Source organism: Diachasmimorpha longicaudata, chromosome 2 (assembly GCF_034640455.1).
Source record: "Diachasmimorpha longicaudata isolate KC_UGA_2023 chromosome 2, iyDiaLong2, whole genome shotgun sequence".
Taxonomy (NCBI): Eukaryota; Metazoa; Arthropoda; class Insecta; order Hymenoptera; family Braconidae; genus Diachasmimorpha; species Diachasmimorpha longicaudata.
In genome coordinates this window covers 12,834,030-12,850,737 of record NC_087226.1, presented here as the reverse complement: position 1 = coordinate 12,850,737, position 16,708 = coordinate 12,834,030, and the positions used below count along the sequence as shown (strand labels likewise).

The window sequence follows — 16,708 nt, the reverse complement described above, 5'->3', positions numbered from 1 at the left end:
AGGTATGAATGACCGATAGAATTGACGATTTTTTAAACTTTCCGTATAATCGCTAAAGAAACAGAATCTTATCTATTCGGACAATGACATTCTTCCGGTCGTTGTCCTCGGATTATTAGTGATTTTCTTTGTTCTTATTTTCCCTAAATATCTCTAATAAGTTATTCTTTTGGATAACACTATCTATCGCACAATTTTCTACAAAAATTCCTGGGCATTAATTTCAGAAATTCCATTTTCAATGGAATAAATTTACGGCGTATTTTTTTCCAATAACCTCCCATAAAATTAATTTATTGCCTTATTTCAGGCAATTATTGCTTACAAGATGCAACCTTTGGGTCCCTCCCCTCTAATCATAAACCTGCGATTACTGCTGTGCATAATGTCTACGGTATTGTTCTGCGCAACATTCATCGCTGCTGCATTCTCGGTCAAGGACTTCCACGGTAATTAAATGTGAATGATTCTAGAAAAACTTGGCGAATTCTTCAGAAAATTCTATGGGATTTCTTCATGAAAAATTCCTTTTGTTTTCCACCGATTCTATAGAAATCCAATAAATTTCTAGAACTGTTTAGAGTACATTGAATATTTTTTTGGAAACTAATGGTAGATATTTTTCGTAGGTGATAATGCGCGGAAGTGGCGACCAGAGGACGGCGGCTGGGGGCTGCATCTCTTCAGTAGTATCTGCGAATGGACCTGTGCAATTGTTGTTTGTATTTATATATTAACATTTACCAACGAGTTCCGAGAGATTCAGATGAGTTATCCGAAGGTAAAGAGTAGTTTACGGAATTTAACATTAGAATAGAGTTTTAGATCAGTCTAATGAAAAAAGAATAATCCTGGAAGATTTTTTCAATAATTCCAGATAAGCTTCAAGACGGACTACTCCCGAAAAACCTACCCCCTCTTCACAACCATCTCGACCCCGACAAGTTCTTCCCACAGTCCCTGATCCCCCCCGGGACGTACAGGGTACGTCAGCCTGCTGTCACCCACGGACACGCTGACCATCGAAATCCATCAGAGCAACTCGGTGGCCTCCGAGACGGCAGGCCTCCTTGACCCCACTCAGACATCCTCGCGTTTGCCAGTCCTACACTACAGGACTTTCGACTCGTCACTGGCCGACAGTCACAAGAACGCCTTCACTCAACGCTACAGCAAATTTTACCCATCAACCGAGTCCCTGGACTCACCAGATCCATGCTCCTCCTACTCACCAGCAAACAGTCACGAGGTCTACGGTGCCCTGTCCTCGGAAAGTGATAAAATCTACGTGATGCCACCACCGGACATAACTTCAACCTATGAAATAGCAAACAGCCATAGCAACTACGAAATTTTCAACGATCATTTCCGCATGTTTCAGGACATTCAAAGCCCAGAAATTACCCTGAACGAGCCGAAAGATACGGTGAATAACAGTGAAGATATGGACTCAAAACGTGTGAGAATAAACGATAGTGCCTACGACATTGAGAAGTGCCTAATGGAGATCGAAGAAAGCCTATTGACTATTGAGCAGAATTTAATATACGTACAGGACCTTGAAATTCCTCAGCTCAATAATCTTCTACAATCGACGATTGACAAAAAACGCAGTGACGAATGGCCTTCGTTTGTATGTAAATCTAAAAGTATGGTGTTTAGTGATGAACAGACATCGGTGTCCAATGGTGACAACGATGAGGATGAAAATAGTTTTATTGGCAGCCTTGATAATCTTCCAACAAAAAAATATGGTACTAACAATAGAATTAGTGATAACACGGGCAATCTCAGAAATAAGATAGGTCAATCTATTAATTTTAATTCCCACGGTGATGTGAGAAAGTGCGATGAGGGGAGGAGGAATTTCCATCGAAGGAGGAAAAATTCGTTGGACGTGGAGGCATTCAAGAGACACCGGAAAACGTCTCTAGATCATTGTTATTTTTCTAAAAGAAATGAGGACAGTGGAGAATATAGAAAAGCTTCCTCGCACGGTGCTCTGGAATTATTTGCTAGGGAAAAAAAGAAACTAGTCAGTGGTGATCCCAGTATTAAATCAAATGATTGTATTTTCAATGAAATTAATGAGAGAGCTAGGGACTGTCGACGTAAATTCGATAATATTTGTACAGCAAAATCGGATAATATCGGCAATCATGTTGACATAAAGATCGATGATTCGATGGCAAAGGAGAAGAATTATTCGAGAATTAATTCGCTGCCTAATGCGGATAATGCACTTGTACCAGGCAAATTGATATCTCTCTCGTTTTCACTTTTACTGGCGGCACTGCTTCAGGCTGTCAGGTGTCTCGCTGATCTTGTTGAAGACACTTTTCGATCAGTCGCACTCGACAAATACGCTTTACATGATTAAATCAAGTGTCAGTGATTTGAGCTGGAGTCTTATTCAGTGGAAACATTATTATTAATAAAAGAGATAATTTTTTTGAAGAAAGAACCTAGTATTTTTTTATAGACTTTCTTATTAATGCCAAACGTTGTTTGTGGGCTTCTGTCACTGTCGCACGCTTGTATGGACGGACCTCGTCCGTGCCGAAGCCTGGGATCCACATATTCCAATTCCTCTCTGTAAACGGAATACAAACGTTGAAAATGCAAATGACAATATGGAAAATTTGGCAAAACCTAGGGAATTGGCTCGAAACTTATTGTTATCTTTACATTATGCTGATCTGGTATAATTTTTCAACACTTGCGGAGACATAAAACAGTTAATCTGCTACCTCTTCCGACCTATGGCTTTAAAAAAATTCCCCAAATAAATAAAGAATTTTATCTGTTACTTGAGTGAAATTTCAAATAAAAAAAAACTTTTCATTGATCATTAATGTAATCCTCCTTCATTTAATATTGTAATTTGTTAATTAGAGCAACAATATTAAATTCTATCTAATTTGGCATACAGAATTTAACTTCCATACGGTTTTGTTTACTTCCGAACGTCAACAACTAAGAATCATCATTTCAATGAAGTATCTACCCTTCTTACCTAAATGCAACTGTACATCTTTGACCTCCACTGTATTAGCATGTCGATGTTTAGCTAGTAGACAAGCTGCATTGACAGTAGTCTCCACAAAGTCATCGGCAAGCTGTAGGAGCATCTCCTCGACCTCCTCATCCAACTGCTCTGATGGGTCGACTTCCTTAACTAGCTCTTGAAGTCTCGCCTTCGTTAAGAACTAAAAGCGAGCAATAAAAACTTCATAATCATTCCCTTCCGTCACAACTAATATTAATTTAATTACATTGGAATAACAGGTGAATAGGGCAAAATGGACATTTCATATTTTTAATGTTCCTAATTAAAAAACAAATTCACAATTCAATTTGATTTTGCTGGGAAATTTTCATAACTTGTCTGTTTATTTTTCAGGAAAATTTTATAAAATTTTCTGAGTTTGAAGTATTCACAGTCATTTTGAATAAAAATCACCCACTATCCTCAAAAACCGACTGAGTCACTGTCAAAAAAATGCAATTGTCAGCTTTGCCACATTCACCCTTATACGTCTAATACATCAGGGGTTGACGATAACTGTTGACTTGGTTTCTGCTGTGTTGTGTGAGCATTCTGTTGTTGTTGATTTTGCTGATTGGACTCTGACGAATTACTCTGCATTGTCATAGGGGACTGATTGTTGGGTCCCACAGACTGTAAATTACCCAGTGATGGATTTTCCTGAGCTCCTTGCGACATGTTCACTATTTTAAGAGATAATTAATTATGTATTTTCACTGCGGAACGTTTATCAATTCGTTAATGAACATAAATAAACAACTGTTGTGGTTAGGAACCTAGTGTTGTGTCGGAATGGTCAATGGATGTAACATCGTTTATTCTAAGTCTCGATATTTTGAACGCGATAAATCGGCCTCGATCTTCCTATCGCTTTGTTACCACATCGATATATTGTAAAGATGGATAATTCTTAAAACATAAATCGAAAATTAAATTTTTTTAAAACGCTGATTTTTCATTCATAATCAATCAATAGAATTATTATTTCGTTAACCATATCTCAAAAAATGTATTTTGAAGGAAACAATAGGACAGAAGCTTGTTTAAGCGTGAAGGTCGACATTTTCGATTAATCGAACATCGTTCATTCCCACTACCATTGGTTGAGTGACATAACCCATCAGGATCGCTGCTTCTCCCCGTGGGAAAAACACGATCTGTCCCCCGGCTCTTAAATAAGTTCCCTTATCATCTAAATGTACGGTTTATATATTTAATTAAGTTATTATGCCTAAGGTGCCAAGGATCTCACGATCCCTACGATCATTCACGACTCTAGACAGAGCAGAGAGACTACAATATAATGATAATGACATTGTTGCCAAGAAAATTGAGGAAGAAAATCGTGCCACGGGGTAACCTTATTGTATCACTCATTCGTATTCACTGTTTTGTTATATTAGTGTTTAATTACGGAGATTGGTTAAATAGTGAAGTTCTTCCAGGGAGAGCGAGTGGGAGGTGCTCTACAGAAGATTCCCTAAAGATGTCCAAGCTCGATTGTCAGAGGTACATCAGTTGGTCAGGATGTGTTGCAGTGAGTTCATTATGTCAAATTATCAGATGGAATGGAAAATTGAATTTTTCAGGGCTTTAGAATTTGTTCCAAGTTCTTGTGGAGATTTTGGAGAATTAATGGAGGTTGTTGGGCGGAGAATTATGAGATTTTTCGGGTAAAGAAAAATTATTATAGAGTCTAGAGCGACAATCAATTGTTGCACAAGTGGTTGCAATTACTCGATCGATAAGGATTCCACAACAAATTGATTGATTATCTACGATTTTAGGGGCCCTGATTTGATAGCAAAGGGCAAATTATTTTCGTATTGCATATATTCGTGTTATTTCCACAAATAATTTAGCAATGTGTTTTTAACCCAATAATTCATAACAATGATTATTGCTATCAAAAGGGCCACAAAATGTTTGTCGAAAGTAAAAAAATGTAAGTAACAGATCGATATAAACTAAGAAAAACTGCACTTAAATTCCGACGATTCCCCGTGACAAGGAAATGAAACTTCTCCTACAATTTTCCAAAATTCAAAAGAATTGGAAAAAAATTCTTAGTGAATCTTTTCCTCCCGAGTTAATTAGCGATTAAATAATATTCAAAAAGCATTCCTTTAAAAATTTCTTCACATCCTTCTCTGATAAATCCTTCATCAATGAATTTGTGAGATGCCCAGGCGACTTGTGCTCCAGCTCCTCCACAATCACCGACCAGCTGTCTTTGGACATCGTTCGTCACCTGATGACCCTGAAGAGCCTTCCAACTAACAAAGACTGTGAACAGATAAAAGCTCTTCTATGCACTGCAGACGTAACAATAGTTAGAAAAATACTGAACGCAGCATCTCTGATCCAATCGATGCTCACCGAGGACGAACTCACTCTCTTCGATGACCTTACCGGCGTCTATGGAGATCCCAAGGCTTTCGGTTCGAAAATCCCCTACACCCCAACGAGGCACTATTCCTCCGAAGAAACTCTTCGCCTCTCCAACATGGCCCACACTGTCTCCCTAGTCACTCCCAATAAATTTACAATGGTTTACACCCCCTCCCAAAAGGAACCTAAGGAATTCCACCATAAAGATTTACTTAAATACATCAACGAATCCTACAAGAGTTACTCAACCGAAACGTCATTCGAGCAATTTTGCACAATGATAGAAAGTTGCCTCAAGAACTCGAGGACAAATGCCCAAGGAGAGCTCTATGATCTCCTCGGGTGCGATCAACTTGACTTTATCAGCTATATCCTGACACACAGACACCACGTGGAAAAGTTCTTGGCAACGCAGAAGCAACTCTTAAGGGCTGGAGGACCTCTAAAAACGGAAAAATGTCCCCAATTTGGCTGCCAGGTGATCGTGCAATCCCAAAAGGAAAAGGAACTGTTAAAGAAAGTGAGAAAGGAAGAGAAGAAGTACCTGAAGGCCTCTAACAAGTTCGAGCAGAACGGTGAGACCTCTGATGACGATTTCGACCCCTTAGCCCTAAGGTTAAAACGTCAACTAGCGCTGCAAGCTTCTCAGGCACCGATCCTGGCGCCAGTGAAGCAGAGGTTCCTTGCAGTAACGAGCACCACTGAGAAATACCCATTTGTTTTTGACTGTCAGAAGGACTCGAAGACAATTCCAGGTTTTGTCTCGGGACAGAAGCTGATTCTCCCTGAAAATGTTACACGAAAGGATTCACCTCTCTGTGAAGAAGTCCAAATACCAGTTTCCAGTCATAATCTTGATTTCACGTACACTCCAATAAAGATCTCCTCTCTGGATGAGATAGGCCAGATGGCATTTTCAGGTGTCAAAGAATTGAATAGAATTCAGTCGACAGTATTTAATGCAGCTTACAACAGTGGAGAGAACCTCTTGATTTGCGCACCTACTGGTGCTGGAAAGACGAACGTGGCACTTCTCTCAGTTGTTCATCAGCTCAAATTACATCTGGAGAACGGAATCTTGAAGAAGAACGAATTTAAAATTGTTTACATAGCACCGATGAAGGCCCTAGCTGCAGAGATGACTGCTAGTTTCAACAAACGCCTTGGGTGCCTTGGAGTGACAGTCAGAGAATTGACTGGAGACATGCAGTTGACTAAAACTGAGCTCCAGCAAACTCAGATGATAGTGACAACTCCGGAAAAGTGGGACGTTGTAACAAGGAAAGGAACTGGGGACATTGCTTTGACGAGCATCGTCAAGCTTCTTATCATTGACGAGGTACATCTGCTCCATGGAGACAGAGGTCCAGTGGTCGAGGCCTTGGTTGCCCGAACTCTCAGACAGGTTGAATCTTCCCAGAGGATGATCAGGATCGTTGGTTTGTCAGCAACACTGCCTAATTACGTTGATGTAGCTAGGTTTCTCAGGGTGAACCCCAGAAAAGGGCTGTTCTACTTCGATCACAGGTTTCGTCCAGTTCCCCTCAGCCAAACGTTTATCGGAGTGAAGTCCACGAAGCCGATGCAGCAGATTCAGGATATGGATCATGTTTGCTACCAACAGGTAGTGGAGATGGTTCGTAAGGGCCACCAGGTGATGGTGTTCGTCCACGCCAGGAATGCCACTGTCAGGACAGCAACAAAGATAAAGGAACTGGCTCAGCAGAATGACACCATCAAGCTCTTCAAGCCTGATTCTGACTCGAAGCTCACGCAAAAGGCCTTCACCAGCTCCAGGAACAAGCCCTTGGGAGAATTATTCTCCCATGGATTCTCAGTGCACCACGCAGGAATGCTCCGATCTGACAGGAATATGGTTGAGAAGGCGTTCAGTCAGGGTACCATTAAAGTACTGGTCTGCACTTCGACACTTGCTTGGGGCGTCAATCTCCCTGCACACGCCGTTATTATTAAGGGCACTGAAATCTATGACTCCAAACACGGATCATTCATAGATCTGGGGATTCTCGATGTTCTCCAGATATTTGGGCGTGCGGGGAGACCGCAATTCGACACCTCTGGACATGCTGTCATCATCACATCACATAATAAGCTTTCGCATTATCTATCATTGCTGACTAATCAGTTTCCGATTGAGAGCAGCTTCATTACGTATCTCCCCGACAATCTCAATGCAGAGATAGCCCTTGGGACCATTTCTAATGTTGAAGAGGCTGTCGAATGGCTCGGGTATACGTACCTGTTTGTGAGGATGAGACTGAATCCTATTCCTTATGGTATGCTCTATCAAGATGTTTTGGAAGATCCTAATCTGGATAAAAAACGAAAGGAGCTCATCAATACCGCTGCTAAACACTTGGATAAGGCGAAGATGATTCGGTGAGTTGTATGCTTTATTAACTTGTAAATGGGTGATTTCCATATCTGCTGGTACAATTTTTTATAATTCTTCCCTTGTCTTTGTGTTGTATTAGATACAACTCTCGCACTGGAGACCTGAGTTCAACTGATCTTGGAAGGACATCCAGTCACTTCTACCTAAAATACGATACAGTCGAGATCTTCAACGAGTTGAGCAAGCCCATAATGACCGAGGCAGAGATCCTGGGGATGCTGTGTCGAGCCCAAGAATTTCAGCAGCTAAAAGTACGTGACGACGAGATGCAGGAGTTGGACGAATTAACGAATGAATACTGCGAACTAGCAGCTCAGGGTGGTGCTGAAAACATCCATGGAAAAGTAAACATCCTCATCCAGACGTATCTCTCAAGAGGAAGGCTCTCCGGGTTCTCTCTCATCTCAGATCAGGCGTACATCATTCAGAACGCTTTGAGAATCTCTCGAGCGCTGTTTGAAGTGATGCTGAGGAAGAACCACGCAACACTGGCGTCAAGACTTCTGAATATCGCCAAAATGTTGGAGGCACAACAGTGGGACCACGTAACACCCCTAAGGCAATTTGTCTGCTTGGGGCAAGAAATAGTGCAGAAGATCGATGATCGACACTTGACGATGTCTCGACTGAAGGAGATGGACACCAAAGAAATTGGTGATTACCTTAGAAACCAGAGATCAGCAGCACTTGTGAAGAAGTGCTGCAGTGAATTTCCCGCGATTGATCTTGACGCATTCATCCAGCCAATCACAAGAACAGTCTTGAGGATAAAACTGATGCTAAAACCTGAATTCAGGTGGAACGACGCAGTCCATGGCAAAAGTTCGGAGGCGTTTTGGATATGGATTGAAGATACTGACACTGACTACATCTACCATCATGAATACTTTCTCTTGACGAAGAAGATGGTGCTCAGTGGTGATGGACAGGAGCTGGTGATGACTATCCCCCTGCCAGAGCCTCATCCCACTCAGTACATTGTAAAGGTCATCAGTGATCGTTGGCTGGGCTGTGAACAACTCCTGGCTCTTAACCCTCAGGATCTGGTACTGCCAGAAACTCATCCACCTCACACAGACCTGCTGGAGCTACAGCCACTGCCAGTGGCAGCGCTCAGGAATTCTAGATTCGAGAAACTCTACAATTTCACCCACTTCAATCCTATTCAGACACAAATATTTCACTGTCTCTATCACACTGATAATAATGTTCTGTTGGGTGCACCCACGGGATCAGGGAAGACTATTGCTGCTGAGATTGCCATGTTCCGGGTGTTCAACCAGTATCCGGACAGAAAAGTCGTTTACATTGCTCCACTTAAGGCTCTTGTTCGCGAGAGGATGAAAGACTGGAGGATTCGCCTCGAGGAGAAACTAAGGAAGAAAGTTGTTGAACTAACTGGGGATGTGACTCCTGACATCAGGCAGATCGCCAAGTCTGACGTAATCGTGACGACACCGGAGAAGTGGGACGGAATCAGTCGGAGCTGGCAGACTAGAAATTATGTGAAGAAAGTCGCATTGATCATAATCGACGAGATTCATCTACTTGGAGAGGATAGGGGGCCAGTTCTCGAGGTCATCGTTTCAAGGACAAATTTCATAGCTTCACATACGGAGAGAACTCTCAGGATCATTGGGCTTTCTACAGCATTGGCAAATGCCGTTGATCTCGCCAGTTGGCTCAATATCGATAAGATGGGACTGTACAATTTCCGGCCTTCGGTGAGGCCAGTTCCTCTCGAAGTCCACATCAGTGGCTTCCCCGGAAAGCACTACTGCCCGAGGATGGCCACAATGAATCGTCCCACCTTCCAAGCCATCAGGCAGCATGCACCTTCAAGTCCCTCCTTAGTCTTTGTGTCTTCACGAAGGCAGACAAGGCTGACAGCTCTGGATCTCATAGCCTACCTCGCAGCAGAAGACAATCCCAAGCAGTGGCTACATATGCCAGACGTCGAGATGGATAATATCGTGGTGAACATAAAGGACGTGAACCTGAAGCTAACTTTGGCCTTCGGTATTGGTCTTCATCACGCAGGCCTCCAGGACAAGGATCGACAAACAGTCGAGGAATTGTTCGTCAACAACAAGATTCAAGTCTTGATAACGACAGCCACCTTGGCCTGGGGCGTTAATTTTCCAGCGCACTTGGTGGTAATAAAGGGAACAGAGTACTATGATGGAAAAACAAAGAGATATGTTGACATGCCTATCACCGATGTCCTCCAGATGATGGGTAGAGCTGGACGACCGCAGTTCGATGATTCTGGTGTTGCCGTTGTTCTCGTTCACGACATTAGAAAAAACTTTTACAAAAAGTTTTTATACGAGCCCTTCCCCGTGGAGTCCAGTCTGCTAGAAGTGCTCCCTGATCACATCAACGCCGAGATCGTTGCAGGAACGATCTCCTCGAAGCAGCAGTTCCTGGACTACCTCACGTGGACGTATTTCTTTAGAAGATTGATGAAAAATCCACAGTATTACGACCTGATTGGGCTGGCCCCAGAGAGGATAAACCAATACCTCTCTCATCTAGTCGACGGAACACTGGTAGTGCTGTCGGAGTCACAGTGTGTGAGTTTTGATGATGAGGACCAAAGTCTCTGTCCTCTACCACTGGGGAGAATCGCCTCTTATTATTATCTCTCCCACAAGACGATTAAGTATTTCAGCGAACAATTGAAGGACAATCTAGCCCTGGTGGAGTGCCTGAAAATCCTTTGTAATGCTCATGAGTACAGTGAACTTCCTGTCAGGCACAATGAAGATATTTTGAACGAGGAGTTGTCGAAGAGGTGTAGGTATCCTGGGGAGGCTCAGACTTATGATTCCCCCAATACCAAGGCTTTTCTCCTATTTCAATGCCACGTATCGAGGGCAACTCTTCCCTCCACTGATTATGGGACTGATCTCAAGTCCATTCTGGATCAAGCCATTAGGATTCTTCAAGCCATGATTGATATTGTTGCTGAAGGGGGCTGGTTGTCCAGCACTTTGAGGATTATCCAGTTGTTACAAATGATGATTCAGGCCAGGTGGGTCGATGAATCTGCTTTATTGACACTGCCACACGTGAATAAAGAGAATCTGAGGATTTTCCAGGGATTGCCAAGGGCATTGCCAGCTTTCTGTGCTGCTGCTAGCTCCAATGAGACGAAGATTCAGAGAATCCTGAGAGAGGAGTTCAAAGAGCAAGAGATTGTGGAGATCTTGCAGGTGGCCAAAACTTTGCCGATGATTGTCGTCTCGCTGAGATTGCAAGGGAGTGAAGGAGACGTCAGGAATATTCATTTGGAGGAGGGGAGAGAATGTCTGAATGTTTGTGCCAATGGGGAGTATACATTGTTGATTCAGTTGAAAAGGTGCAATCCTAGTCCATCCAGGACTCATAGCCCCAAGTTTTCGAAGGACAAGGGCGAGGTTTGGTTTCTCATCATTGGAGATATCGAGGGGAAAGAAGTGTGGGCGATGAAGAGGATCGCTGGGGTGGGATCCGTAGGGAGGACTCATCACTTACAATTCACAGCTCCAGAGTTTCCAGGTAATGATATTGATTTTACCTGCATAATAATCAGAAATCGTTCCATTATTTTATTTACATTTTTTTTATCAACCAAAAAGGATAATCACAGTGTGAATATACTCATTCCAGGGAGAACACAGTTCACATTCTACGTGATGTCGGATACTTACATTGGCATGGACCAGCAGTACGACATCCCGATGAATGTAACAACATGAAGCACAGACATTGATTTGTGTTTTTCACTTAAATGATACATTTATATTCTTTTTGTTGGCAAATGAAGTGGTGAATTTATATTGAATATCTCCTTGAAGTATCCAGAGAAGCTACAAGAATTTACTATTGTAATGCTATTGTAATGTTATGGCGACTAAATAATTTTGCTAAGATAACTTGGATTAAATAATTTACCCAAATGAATGCGAACTTAAGAGTGAATAATATAAATCTGTTTGAATCGTACAAACGTTCTCAAATAAGCCAAAGTGATGAAAATCGTACAAGTTTCATAAAAGTATAAGTTTTAAAATATGATTTCTTTCCAATATATTTTTTTGTGAAATAATTTTAAGGAAATTAGTCAGCTGTGAATCCAATGCCAACAGATTCGCTGTTTTAGAAACCGGCATTCAAAAGGATCAGAAAGATCATTCGAATTAATAGCAAAAAATCACAAAAACAAAAATGCATCAATTAGACTCCTTTCGTTGATAAATTGTACAATGGGTTAATATTGAGTGAGTCTAAAAAATGTGTCAGATGGCTTTGATACCCACTGCTAGCTAATTTTTCAACAACATGAGCAGGATATGTTCTCAGGTCGCAAAAAGCTTCGTACATTTGCTCTAATTTTGCATAATTCGAAATGGTATAATCATCGGCATCGGCTCCCTTGTGCCACTCGTGAGATCTCAGACAATTATGAAATTTGAGAATAATCTTAAATATGTTGCAGAGGCACTGACGAAGCTTCTCAGCCTTAGACGTCAACATGCACCTGGACAGGATCTTCTTGATATAACTGACGTGAGTTGAGTAGATCTCGTCCAGGGTAGTGGCATTCTCTAGCTCCTTTTCAAACTCCGTCCAGCTCGTATGAAGAACACTACAGGTGAGGTAATTACTGAATGCAATCATAAACTGCATCATGGCGTGTCGAAAGAGCTGGAGCCGGTGGTATTGTGGTGACAAGGCCGCTTGTCTTTCCACTTTCAAGATGCAGAAATCCTCCTGAAGTACCCAGAGAACTCTCCCCACCATTAGCAAGAACTTGAAGACTTTGCTGTACTGCTGCATCAGCATCTCGTCGAGAATAATATTAAGCGGCCATGAGACTTTATAATTGAGACACAAGCAATCGAGTGCTTCTGGATCTGACACAGTCAAAAGGTTGGGTGTGTCGATAGCAGACAAACTCAGTAGCTCAGCATTCTCATATGAATAATTCAGGGAACAGTGCAAAGCATTCTCCAATAAATTCGTGAGGGTGGCTGAATTAAACAATTCAATGGGCAAACTAATCTCGTAGAACTTAGTGAAGACAGCAGACGTAAGATTTCTGGCGAATTCCCCATTCAGCAGAAAGAAAAAGCTTCTGAGACTCTGGAGATGCGACAGAATCTTATGCTCCTCGATGAGACACTTGATAACTGCTGAATTTGCTAATTTACTCTGTACCATCAAGGGAATCATCACCGATTTTTCGAGGTAAATTTGCAATGATGTGTTGTCGATTAATTCGACATCAGCCATCGTCAGAGAAGACTCAAAATTCGCAAGGCCATTGTCAGCCCCAAAACCACTGAAGAACGACTGACTCTCTGGGAGATTCTGATTATCAGATTTTGGTAAAGGCCCTTCAGGGCTCAAAGGCGTTTCGAAATCGTTTTTCGATCCTGCGAGAGATCCAACTTCCAAACAATTGTAGAATAATGAAGAACTCACTGACTGGTGGTAACTGTCAGTGGTGCAGGACATAGGAGTAGCATCATTCAGGTCATTAGGACCAAAAGTTTGTAATTGATTATCAATAATTTCCTTTCGATTTTCATTGTCATCAAAAGTATTTATTTTATCCTGTGGAGTGTCTTCTTTAATATCTCCAAGATTGATGTTCATATTGACTGCGGTCATTCCGATTGTCCTCTCATTCCCCTCTTCATCAAGAATCACGAAGTTATTCTCACGAGTTCCTCCCAGAGTATCTCCAAAATTATTCCTAGAGACTCCACATGTCCTTGTGCCTGTCAACAGTTGAGTCTTCTCAGAGATCTCCTCCAGAATGGCTTCAGTGCTCATCGACTCCAACTCCATAGTCGTTGATTTGGAATCACTACTAGAGGTTTTCTCCCTAAGAGACAGATCTGTAGGTCTCGGTGTTCGTGCAGACGCCTCCAGACTCGTGGAAATTGTCCTCTGACTCGTTGAATCACTGGAATTGCTATTTTCATCTTTTCTTTCCCGTACATCTGCAAGATTCTCCATTTCCTCGGGATCATTATCCATTCCGCCTCTGGGAGCGCAATCATCAATGGCAACTGATAATTCTTCATGTTTCATGGCAACGATCATTTCTACCCTTTTCTCGAACAATGCCATCCTCTTGGTCCTCCACGAAGCCCTTAGCTTCCTCTTTTTTGCCTCCTCAGCAAGTTCCTTGTAGTAATCAGCTGTTACTTTTGCCTCAGCCCGCACAATCTTCTTCTCTTCCTCTTCCTCAGCTGCATGCTTTTCCATCTCCAGTCTCTCCTCTAGTATCTTTGCCTCTCGAGCCTTCTCCTTCCTCGAGACCGCCTCCTGGGCTTGGTTCTTTAGATTAGCGAGGAGTTCTCTTTTATTCTTAGCTATCAATAATCTTGCCTCCTCTTGATTTCGCTTGATTCGTTGAAGGGTACTTGCCTGGGCCGCCATCACTACCTCAGCTTTATTTTTCTCCAGCACCCTCATCTGCTGCAACGAAGTACTCAAGGTGACATTCCCAAGGATCTCGATACCTCTACTCATGTACTCCTGACAGATCTCCTCCTGTTCATACAGCATATTGACGTTTAAACAGACTTTCACCAGGGGATGATAATTGGCGAAAAGATTGCACATGGGATTCTTAGGATCACAAATTTTCAGGAGTCTCACAGCTTTTCCACACTGGAGGATCGAATCAGTCAGGTCCTTAAGGAATCCTGGCACTGACTCTTTGTTAATCCCATAGCACTTGGACCAGAATTTGTGGCCTCTCGTCCTGAGATGTTGAATTCTGATGTTGATCATGAATTCTCCATGAGTCTCGTCGCACCTCCCCTCAAAAATCCACTTCTCTAAGTATTCAAAGTAAACTTCGCAGCAAGATTTCAGAACAGAGTAATAAACCAGAGCAATATTGGGCTTTGTTATCTTGGTAACTTGATTATAGATGTGAGAGAGGAGACCTATTCCTTCACCGATGATCGTTCTTCTGACGTTGTCACACCTGCAGAGTCTGGCAACCTCGGAAATGAGACAGCCGACGGGCCCCAACTGGTGGAGGAGAGACAACAGCTGGGGGAAATCGTCCCCGAAGACCTGGAGGATAACTGCTTGGTAGTGAATCAAAATCTCGTCGATGTTTGTGCACATCGCTTTAAAGATCAGGCCGTCCTCTCGAAGTTTTCCGTTTGAGCCTGGTCCGGGGCGAATAAGGTGGCTCAGGAGCTTAAAGCACGTACCCCAATGGGTGATTTCAGTAGTAATATCCTTCAGGGATTCGTTGCTGATGAGGGCAACTTTTGTACTGGATTTGAAGATGAATCTGTTGATATTTGAAGGGACATTTATTGAGACAAATCTTACGTACGTCTTAAGCAATGCTAAAACCGTCTGCCATAAATAAATGTCACTTTACAAACCCGAGCTTGTTATTCCAAAGGAAGACGTCAGATTCGATTCCCAAGAGGACTAGTTTTACCGTCTCCAAAAATTCTTTTGGTGTGAGGTTGATGTCTGGAGTTTTGGGAAGCTCTTCAGAGGTGTCTGGGTAGAACGACCATTGTCGGAAGTTCTGGAGGTGGTGCAGAGCTTCCTCAGACTCCAGGATAAACGTGGTTGGGGGAGGTGGATTTGGATTACCCAAGTTCTCCCAGGATCGGGATTGGGAAGGTTCTGGGGGGTAGGATAAGTTCCAGGGGATGTCCAATAGGACTGACGGATCGGCAGTGTAGATTGGGGTGGGTGGCGGTGAGGGAGAAGGGATGTGATCCCAAAAGGGGTGCTCAGAGGGGTCTTCCTGGACTAGGTAACAGTTGCTGGTTACGAAGAGGGGAGTGGTGGGGGTGAGATTGGAGAGCTTTGAAAAGTTCTGCGCGGAGAGGTCCTGTTGACCTGGGGGCAAACTGAAGGGGGGGCCTATGGGGAGGTCCGAAAAGGTCAGGAGGGGATTCGAAGGAGTGGATATGTTGTATGGGAGATGAAAAGCTGATGAGGGATATGTCTGGTACTCCGGGGTGCTTCTGACGGGGCGCGGCTCAGGAAGAATGGGGTTCTGCTCCCCAAAGTAAAAAATATTCTGCAAATTGCATATTAATATTTTATTCTCATTGACTGGGTTTTATGTTCTACGAAATATTATGCATCACGAAGAGAAATTGAAAACTCTATTAAAGCAATCTCACCAAGTCATTCCTCTCAGCAGTACCATAAGTCTTCATGCAATTAAGAAATTGTAATACTGTATCAAGTGAGCCTCTGATCTCGCCTGAAGTCTTCAGCAGATAATCAAGATCAGTAAGAGCCTCATCTAGCTTGGCAGCCCTCGAAGCATGTCCAAAGGTGCACTTTAAAACGAAGGCATGCTTCAAGAGCTCCGCGGAAGGATCAACAACCTCACTTTGTTGGTTATCTGTAATTGTGAAGGTCTCTAAATCCATATTCCCCCCAGGATAAATCAGTCCAACTCACCATTATTATTCCTGGCACACGACTGGCTACTCAGGAGCACTTCGAAGGCCCTCGTCCGCATTTTCTTTAGGATTTTCTCCCGTTTATTGCCATAATTGTCTCGTAGGGCATCTCCTAGGATGCCAGTACACAAATCTGTTACGAGACCGTAAAAATTCGAGCTGTCAACCCTCAAATCCATCTTTTATCAACACTTTAGAGACTCATTCTACATTTTAAATACATAATCATGGTTTTTCCGGTGTTTTTGATTGAAGATATAGTTATTGAACGACAACTGCAGGTGAACGACTGTTTGTAAATATCGCAGATCTCTGCGCAGTCTCTCCACGCCGGTCATACTGTGTGACCAATTGGAGTTTGAGACTTTAGTCATCTGTGTGGATATTGGTGAA

At 42.6% G+C, this 16,708-nt stretch overlaps 3 protein-coding genes across 4 annotated transcripts; 1 reads left to right on the top strand and 2 right to left on the bottom strand.

The window, feature by feature from the left end:
• Positions 1-2,046: 2,046 nt before the first annotated feature.
• On the bottom strand, positions 2,047-3,868 carry LOC135173148 (transcription initiation factor TFIID subunit 12). The gene is made up of 3 exons (XM_064139830.1): positions 3,548-3,868; positions 3,017-3,209; positions 2,047-2,593 (listed from the first exon to the last, which is right to left on the bottom strand). Exons 1-3 carry the CDS (start codon positions 3,725-3,727, stop codon positions 2,466-2,468), a joined length of 501 nt encoding a protein of 166 aa, XP_063995900.1. The 5' UTR covers positions 3,728-3,868; the 3' UTR covers positions 2,047-2,465.
• A 294-nt stretch (positions 3,869-4,162) lies between these two features.
• LOC135173118 (activating signal cointegrator 1 complex subunit 3) lies at positions 4,163-11,776 on the top strand. Of its 2 annotated transcripts, none has more exons than XM_064139749.1 (5): positions 4,163-4,404; positions 4,495-4,586; positions 5,239-7,840; positions 7,936-11,399; positions 11,511-11,776. In XM_064139749.1, the coding sequence occupies exons 1-5, from the start codon at positions 4,277-4,279 to the stop codon at positions 11,597-11,599; spliced, it is 6,375 nt and encodes a 2,124-aa protein (XP_063995819.1). In that variant the 5' UTR covers positions 4,163-4,276; the 3' UTR covers positions 11,600-11,776. The 2 variants fall into 2 exon arrangements, with proteins under 2 accessions (XP_063995819.1, XP_063995820.1); XM_064139750.1 differs by having other exon boundaries at positions 4,262-4,415.
• Positions 11,427-16,643, bottom strand: LOC135173119 (gamma-tubulin complex component 6). Its single transcript, XM_064139751.1, has 4 exons — positions 16,314-16,643; positions 16,028-16,254; positions 15,266-15,921; positions 11,427-15,168 (listed from the first exon to the last, which is right to left on the bottom strand). The coding sequence occupies exons 1-4, from the start codon at positions 16,492-16,494 to the stop codon at positions 12,078-12,080; spliced, it is 4,155 nt and encodes a 1,384-aa protein (XP_063995821.1). The 5' UTR covers positions 16,495-16,643; the 3' UTR covers positions 11,427-12,077.
• Between the last annotated feature and the right edge of the window lie 65 nt (positions 16,644-16,708).

Excerpts from the sequence above, each read along its gene's own strand:
- LOC135173148 (XM_064139830.1), bottom strand. The coding sequence starts at position 3,727 with ATGTCGCAAGGAGCTCAGGAAAATCCATCACTGGGTAATTTACAGTCT. Across the intron at positions 3,210-3,547 it reads AGTTATCGTCAACCCCTGAT|TTCTTAACGAAGGCGAGACT; the intron begins GTATTAGACGTA and ends GCTCGCTTTTAG. Across the intron at positions 2,594-3,016 it reads AGATGTACAGTTGCATTTAG|AGAGGAATTGGAATATGTGG; the intron begins GTAAGAAGGGTA and ends TTCCGTTTACAG.
- LOC135173118 (XM_064139749.1), top strand. The coding sequence starts at position 4,277 with ATGCCTAAGGTGCCAAGGATCTCACGATCCCTACGATCATTCACGACT. Across the intron at positions 7,841-7,935 it reads GATAAGGCGAAGATGATTCG|ATACAACTCTCGCACTGGAG; the intron begins GTGAGTTGTATG and ends GTGTTGTATTAG. Across the intron at positions 11,400-11,510 it reads CACAGCTCCAGAGTTTCCAG|GGAGAACACAGTTCACATTC; the intron begins GTAATGATATTG and ends TACTCATTCCAG.
- LOC135173119 (XM_064139751.1), bottom strand. The coding sequence starts at position 16,494 with ATGGATTTGAGGGTTGACAGCTCGAATTTTTACGGTCTCGTAACAGAT. Across the intron at positions 15,922-16,027 it reads CTGCTGAGAGGAATGACTTG|AATATTTTTTACTTTGGGGA; the intron begins GTGAGATTGCTT and ends TGCAATTTGCAG. Across the intron at positions 15,169-15,265 it reads CTTTGGAATAACAAGCTCGG|ATTCATCTTCAAATCCAGTA; the intron begins GTTTGTAAAGTG and ends AAATATCAACAG.